This window comes from Myotis lucifugus, unplaced genomic scaffold (assembly GCF_000147115.1).
Source record: "Myotis lucifugus unplaced genomic scaffold, Myoluc2.0 scaffold_141, whole genome shotgun sequence".
In the NCBI taxonomy this organism is placed as follows: domain Eukaryota; kingdom Metazoa; phylum Chordata; class Mammalia; order Chiroptera; family Vespertilionidae; genus Myotis; species Myotis lucifugus.
The window spans coordinates 1,876,905-1,885,030 of record NW_005871189.1 but is presented as its reverse complement, the minus strand read 5'-3'; the positions used below and the strand labels follow the sequence as shown (position 1 = coordinate 1,885,030).

Genomic DNA, 8,126 nt, shown 5'->3' with positions numbered 1-8,126 from the left:
TCAGACGTCTCTCCGCTGGTGTCCAGCAATACCTCTGCCCAGAGAGAAGAAGGGACAAGCACTGGCCAAGGCTCCACCAGCACTGCTAACCCCCAGCTCATTCCCAGGAGTAAAAACAATCTCCCTCCCTGGTCCCTGTAATTCACCAGCAGGAGCACAGCTGACTGGGGAGCCTTTCTCTGAAACCCTCCCCACTCCTTCCCCCCTCTTGATCCTCGGCCTTTTTCTGCCTTCTTTGAATCTTTCCCATTTCCCACCTGAGCTAGGTCTGTAATAGCAAGTGGGGGTTCTCTGGTGCCCCTTCCCTCTTACCTTCCAGAGCCAGAACAGAGGACACCAGGAGCAGGACCCGGAGGCTGCACAGCATGCCCGCCACTCCACTCCCTGACTGGGCAGCACCCTCAGCAGCCATGGGGCATCTTCGGGGCTCCCACCATTGCCCTGGCTGCCACCCTGTGCCCAGGCAGGGCCGCTGCTTTGCAAGACTGGGGACTGCAGCCAAACTTGCTTCCTAGGGAGACAGGACCAAAGAGGCCGGGGGAGGTAAATGCATTTCTTCATTAGGGCCCAGGCTCCAAAGCCTCACGCTGTGTCTCCTCCTATAGCTCTCAAACTGTCGCAGCACCCATGACCTTGGGGTGAGAGCAGGACCTGACTCTCTCCTGACCTGACTGGTGCCAGGCCCCCGGTCTTAGAGGGCCATGTGCCGGGTGGCTCCTGTCCCCCATGTCCCTTCTCCCTCTTAGAGCACAGGGCAGTTAGTTCTGGGCCAATCTTAGTCTTTTCTTCTGGAAGGAGCTATTTCAGTTCTTTTTCTTCATTTACTCTCTTCTCTTCCTCCTCCTCCAGCCTCCCTGTGCTGGGAATCGGGAGATTCTTCTCATTAAAAGCAAGTGAGTTAAAAGCTACTCCTTCACTGGGGACACACAATCCCCCTCCCCACACTCCCATCCCGTTAGACTGGATATGCCAGGCATCTCAGAAAGGCAGTGGAGCGAGAGGGACCGCTGAAGGAGAGCTGTGGGGTATGACGGGAGGGTGGGTGCCAGAACAGATGCACAGAGACCTAGGAGTGAAGACTGTCTAAGAAATGAGCCAATATCCAGGAGGGAGAGAGCTATGGAGGTCTGGCATACCGAGGTCCTCTCTCCACAAGGGGAGACAATTAATGCATGCCTTAAATATATGCAAAGATGCTTCTAGTTTGCTCACAATGAAAGGAAGGCGTGTTGAAACAACAGGGACATGCCATTTTGTCCTATGCGATGAATAGTGCAGTGAGTTGGAGAAGGCATGGAAAATGGGCTCTGTGAAAATTCCTGCGCTTAGGGGTTCAGGAATTTTGGAACAGGCTCTTAGAAGGACAATTGGTGATGTCTGCCTAGCAGCTTTACTTCTCTGAATTTGTCCTCCAGGAACCATATACTTGGATCTGTTTGCACAGATGTTCAAACAAGGATATTTATTGCAGAACTGTTTGTAAAGGAAAAGACTATAAAGTTACTATACATCATTAGAAAGATGGTTTATGAGGATGTAAAGTACAGCATAGGGAATGCAGTCAATAATACTGTAATAACTATGTATGGTTCAGATGGGTACTAGACTAATCAAGAGATCACTTCGTAAGATATATAAATGTCTAATTACTATGTTGTACACCTGGAACTAATATGATATTGTATGTCAAATGTAATTGAAAATTTTTTTTTAAATTTATGGCACAACCTTCAAAAGGAATAAGAGCTACTGTTTATGTACTGATATGAAAATAATTTCCAAGTGAAAGTCCAGTGAGGAACAGTATAAAGCATGCTCCTGATTGGAAATTTAAGGATGTCCATATCCATGGGTGGTCCTTTATGATGAAGAGACAAAATGTAGGGAGAAAGTTGGAGGGACAGCTGGAAGCTGGTGTGAGGAAGACTCATACCCACTGCATCCCCTTTAATTTTTTTGTTTAAAAAATCTTGTATATATACTATCTTTTCAATAAATCATTTATTAAAAATCAATTTCTTTAAATCTGTATAATAGCTGTTTAGTAAAATGAATCGAAATAGTGTGCATGCCCTCAAAATGAATGACTATGTAATAAGCTACCCTTTCATATTAAATGCCCTTGAGCCCTCAGAAGCACGCACTGCAGCCCACAAGCCCAGGACCCGGAGGCATGACTGCTTCCAGGGTCACAGTGACAACAAACAGGCTCAGAATTTCCTGCTTCTTGGTCTAGAGATTAGTGGTGACCTATCTCTCTCCTCATGGCTCAGTCTCAAAAGTCCATGAGTGGCATGGACAAGAGCAGCAGATCCCATTTATTTCTGCTGAGAAGAAAACAGGCAGGTTGCTCAAAAGGCACAGGACTGAGAAAGAAAGAAAGAAAGAAAGAAAGAAAGAAAGAAAGAAAGAAAGAAAGAAAGCAAGCCAATTGAAAGTTGGAACATGTGTCCTCCTGGATATTTGTGGCCCTGGGATCCACAGTGCCGTTGAAAACGACACATTTCACAATGATGCTAAAATAAAACTATATTCAACTTTGATAAATATGATTTGATTTCTACAAATCTACTTTTTTTCTGGTAATGCTGGCTATACAGTAAGATGAAATCTTCAGTGTTATCTCCACGTGGTTACTGTGAAAAGACACCATTTCTACATCTGTATGAGCTGATGTGTGGTGGGTACCAACCAGCATTGACATTTACCTAGAGCAGTGGTCAGCAAACTGCAGCTCGCGAGCCACATGCGGCTCTTTGGCCCCTTGAGTGTGGCTCTTCCACAAAATACCGACTTCTGCACATGGGCCACGAAGTTTCAATCGCACTGTATGTGCACACCCGCACGTGGTATTTTGTGGAAGAGCCACACTCAAGGGGCCAAAGAGCCGCATGTGGTTCTCGAGCCGCAGTTTGCTGACCACTGACCTAGAGAGTTCAACATAGTGCATATGGAGGCAATAAAGAAGCATTTTCAAATCATCACATTGCACAGCTTAAACTTACACAATGTTACTGGTATATGTCAACTGTATTTCAGTAAAGTTGGGGGGAAACAAAGGTTCTTTGCCAATACTGTCATAAATGCTACTAGAATCATGCGCAGATTAAATGCATGCTTCCAAGGAGAACAGGGAGATCATGAAGTGAAAAGCATGGCCCCATCACACAGGCTGTTTAATAACTATCCTGAACTAATTCACAGGGAAGGTGCACCCCCAAACTCGCAATGGCTTAACTTGGAAGATATGCCTGACTCACCAAAACCAACCAGAATCTGTCCAGGGCCAGACAGTCTTTAGGAACACTCTTATCAAAAACTGAAAATTCCTGCAGAACATCTTTAAACAATGAAGGCATTGTGCCATTTGCCCAGCAGTTATTCTTTAAAATAGCTTCTTTCAGTGAGAGCATGGATGCATTCTGGAATCTGCATAAAGAAGAAACTAGAAGCACTGGGTCTTCCCAAACTGATAAACTAGACAAATCGTCATGGAGAAGGGATAAAAAACACTTTAGATACATCTCAATGATATATATATATTTTTTTTGGAAGGGAAAGCAGCAAAGAAAGAAAAGATGCAATGCAGATAATACCAGCCATACAATATGGAACATTCTGGAAGATTAGGAATGGCAAAGCATTTGCTGTGATGACACACAATACAAATAACGCAGCGGCTGTGGTTGTTGTGGGGCGTGCGTGCATCGCTTTAGCAGGCATCCTAATGACAACATGAAGCTGGCCTCGCTCCAGAAATTCCGAAAAGAGCAAAAGCAATTCTGAGACATGTTAAAGCCACTCAGCTTCTGTCCTCAAGAGGAATCAGAAAGGAAAGAATAATATGGATTGCTACTTCAGTAATTTTTAAAAATTTTACTAAGAACAAAAATATTCATTAAAAATAAATGATTGAAGATAATAAAGTACCCAGAAGTGTAGTTTGGCTATTTGATGAGGACATCTTTTAGATTTGGATCCAGAAAATTGAAAATTATAAACAGCTTTCTCTAGGAAAAAAAAAGTGTATCTGAGTGAGACTAGGCTGTTAGGTCAGTTCTTGCTTATCAAAGGAACCAGATAAGTTAAGTCTTTTCATTTTTAATAGCTGAAAAGAATTGGAGCGCATCTCTATGGCTAAAATAAATAGAAGAAAGAAGAAACCTTATTAAGATATGAAAGCAATTGCTGTCAGTGAATTCCTACCACTGCAGATTCTTTTGAGACAAGTTCCAAACTCAGAAATGTAAGTGACAAGAACATGGAAGCTCCATGCACGTGCCTCGAATACTAAACAAGCAGGACTTAGAACTTGGTTTTTCAAATGGCTGAGGACTAGGACATCTTTCTGGTCCTCTTCATTGTGGCCTGCTTGAGACTCTATCCTCTCCAACTAGTGAAAGGAATTGGCCAGTGTTTAGAAGTCCTCTAACCCATGAAAGAGCAAAAAACTTATCCCAATCAGGACAACTTTCAAATTTCAGATGTGTACATGCTTTTAAAAATATCAAACACCAGAAGCAGCAGAAACGTAGCTGTCAAATGATAGCTCAGAAAAAGAGATGGATTAGACAGTTTCCTGTGACAAAAAGTGCCTTCTGTAACTTCCCGTCTTTTGTTTATTTCTCAGCTCCTTTAATGGCTATATCACTTCGTACCTTTTTCATATAAGTAGAGACTCTACATCCACAAGCCCACTACATGTCTTTGGTTTACAAAAATATGACAGTTTCTTAGCATCAGGATTGTATATTGTTTCAGAAGCTGGCAAAGATGAAAGATGTGTAGAATCTTAGCTTATAAATCATAGCCTATGATTTCAGTCATCTATAAAACTGCAAGATTTCAACAGGAGTAAGTCTGTAAGAATTTTAAAAGTATGCTAAATGTGATAATGTTATGAACAAACCAAGCTGACTTAATATAGTTTACATAGCTCAATCCACAGAGTAGATTTTTAAAAAAATTAAATAATCTAAGCCAAATAAGCTTGGAAGAGGTATGGCAGAAGATATATTGGGCCATTAAAATTAGTTACTGTAGGATAGGAACTGAGGGGAAGGCATTAACTTTGTCTTACATATATTTGAATTATTTTTCTTATTACAATGAGCATATCTTATTTTTATAATTAAAATAAGAATCGCATAATTAAAATCTAGACTAAAATCTAAACAAAAAGGGGATGTATTTATAATACCTAGACTACTGTAGCTTATATTTATATTTTATCCTCCCTCCTTTTTACCCTCTAGGTTTCAAAATATCTAGAAATTTTAACTACAAGAAGAAAGCAGAGATGGAGAGGCAGGAGGAGCTGGGAATGAATGAGCAAAGAAATGTCAACAAGAAAAGCAAAGAACTTTTATCCCTGGATTTTCTTTAAGCTTTTCTTCCAAGAAGTTCACCTTGTCTCACTGAGAACATCACACTTCTCTTACAGTATGTCAGAACTGTGACTTCAAAAGGAAAGAAGGGACCAGAGGGGACTGGACACTTGGGACACACTCAAGGGGCATTGCTGTATACTGAGCTCAGACAGAAACATGAAGCAAAACAGGCTGCAGGGGCCTGCGGGGTGAATGGCGATCCCAAGGGCAAAGGGACCAATGGTTTCGTGTCTGGTGTGGTTGCTGAGCTGGTCCTCACACCTGTTAGCCACAGGGTCAGCGTGGGAGGGGTCAGAACACAGGCCCTGCCCTCTGTCCTCTTCAGCAGCTGTTTAAACGCCCAGGAAATTCCAGTATAATCCTTGCTCAGCTTAATGCTGCAGCCTCTCCCCTTTAATCTCCACCTTGGACCTGGTCTCAGGCACCCTCTCTTCGAGCTCTGGCCTCCTGCCTTGTAAGGGATCCCATTGGCCGTTAAGGCAGCATCCAGAGCAGACAGTGAGGTGGCTGTCCTCTGGGGCTCCAGCCTCTCTGTCCTGGCTGGAGAAGCCAATTTGTGGATTACCTAGCAGAGGACAGTCCTATGTCCCTTGAGGCCTCCAGCCCTGAGAATGTCCCCTAGAGCATGAAGATGCAGATGAATGTGCCTCCCACTGTGGAGCTGGGGGAGGCTCTTAAGATGCAGGCAGTGTCTGGGTTTAGCCAGATGGCCACCTAGAATGAGCCTCTCTGGCTGTGCACTGACTGGGGACACTGACTGGGGACATGCATGACTCTGGAAAAGAGCATAAGGGAGGGTGTTGGGGCAATGGTACGTGTGCACAGGGATGAGTAAGTGGAAATTGCGGTGGAAAGCACATGAGTGCCAGGACCAGTGCCTGTAAAAGCAAGTGTAAGAGTGTAAGGGAGTGTGAATGAGGTGAGATGGGTGTGGATGGTAGGTGCTGGGAGGTATGCACGAGTGTGTGTGTGTGTGTGTGTGTGTGTGTGTGTGTGTGTACATGCCCATCAGTGCAGATCGGGCCCTCAGATGCCCATGAGCCCTACTCCACCCCTAGTCTGCCGGTGAACTGCCCTCTGCCCCAGGAGTTGCTTCTGTAGGAACACCTGGGGTGGGAGAGGGACCTAAGCAGGGAAAGAGAGAAAGGGAGACCAGAGGTGGCCAACCCCCTTCCTCCCAACTCTGCGCCTCCTTCCTTCCACCTGGAAAGGAGTGCAGTGTGAACACGGCCCAGCTCAGGAGATGGTGACGAGCTGGGAGAGAACAGCTGGCCCAAAGGAGGAATGGTCCTGCCCTTCCCATGCTCAGCCATGGCTGCCTGTTGCTCCCCAGCATCCTGGTGCCACAGCTGTCGTTGCCAGCCATCTTCTTGCACCCTACATGAACCAAGACTCCAAAGGAGTCCTCCCCCTGCGCCACTAGGTAGGTTCAGGAACCCCCACCCTAATCTTCCTGTGATGGAAAAGGTCCGTTGCCCTGAAGGAGCCAAGTGGCCCCTCTGAACAGCTCCCAGTATGGCTCAGTCCCCCAGTGTCCCATTACTTGGACAGCTTCCCGGCAGTGCCCACAGTCCCACAGCCCCTTTCCCACCGAACCAGCATCTCCCCTTCCAAAGCCTGAGTCAAGTTCCCCTGGCAGTGGAGGGCCTGGCCCAGGTTAACTGATTGGGAACAGGCCCAGCAGCTTTTCTCCACGGGCACTGCCAGGGACATTACAACATCTAGGCTATGCTGGGCCCACGCCAGCTCCCCCAGGGATGGGAGGAGAGAGGGTACCAGACAGCCAAGATTGGTGGGTGGTGGCCAGCGAGGCCAAGCTCCCAGACAGAAAGTGAGGGGGCGGGGCTGGGGCAGCAGCAAGCAGTAGACTTTGGTGCAACTTGGGGTTCAAGCCTTTCTGCCACCACATGGCTTACTTACCTGCGGTGATGCGGTGGGGAGCTGGAGAGCTGGGGGGAGCTGGGGGCAGGTGTGGGATTAACCTCCTGGCTCCTCCCAGCTCCACCGGGATTGGAGAGATGCCACTGGAGGGGTGGGCAAACCTCTGCAGAAGGCCGGGAGCCCCGGCTCTGCGAGGACCCCTAAAGCAGGACCCCCATGTCAGAGCCCGAGGAGTGTCTGCAAACACAGTGGGGATGGCAGTAGCAGCTAGGGTAATGGGGGTGTCAATGAGGCTACTTAAGAGGGCAAGGGAGCCAGGTGGGCTAGTTCCGCATCCCCTCGCGAACTCGGCTCTCGCCTAGGGAGGGGTACTCGGCACCCCCAGGAGGCCTCCCGAGCATCTGCAGAGGCCCTGGCTGGAGGGACTCTCTATTTTGCAAACCTTAATTCCTCCGTCCCCAGGCACAACGACTCCCACCCTCCACAACCGCCGGCGACCCTGGGGCTCACCTTCCGCAGGCCGCAGGTTCCGCAGGTCTGCGCCCCCCCAAGGCCCGGCGTTCGCCCGGGGCCGCCCGCGCCCTCCCGCTCGGTGCGGGGACCCCGTTCTCCGCTGCCCCGGGTGCGCCCGGACGAGCAGGGACGCGTTCTCATGGGCTTCGGGTCGTCCCGGGGAGCAGGGAATGGACAGCTAGGCCTGCTACTCCTCCCAACGTGGAGGCTCCCGAGAGTCTAGATGAGACCTGCAGTCAGTCTACTATTTCCCCACCATGGCCTCGGGCCCCGCCACTTGCTGTCCCGATCTCTGTATACGAGTTGAAGAAAAGCGCGGAATACACATCCCCTTATCTAAAC

At 47.6% G+C, this 8,126-nt stretch overlaps 1 protein-coding gene across 1 annotated transcript in view; it reads right to left on the bottom strand.

The window, feature by feature from the left end:
- EPHB6 (EPH receptor B6) overlaps window positions 1-7,846 on the bottom strand; it is a gene marked incomplete at its 3' end in the record, with an annotated part of 14,951 nt that extends 7,105 nt beyond the window's left edge. Inside the window, 3 exon segments of the mRNA XM_023758889.1 lie at window positions 4-34; window positions 313-511; window positions 7,782-7,846. Coding sequence (XP_023614657.1) covers window positions 4-34; window positions 313-412 — 131 coding nt within the window.
- Window positions 7,847-8,126: the final 280 nt, after the last annotated feature.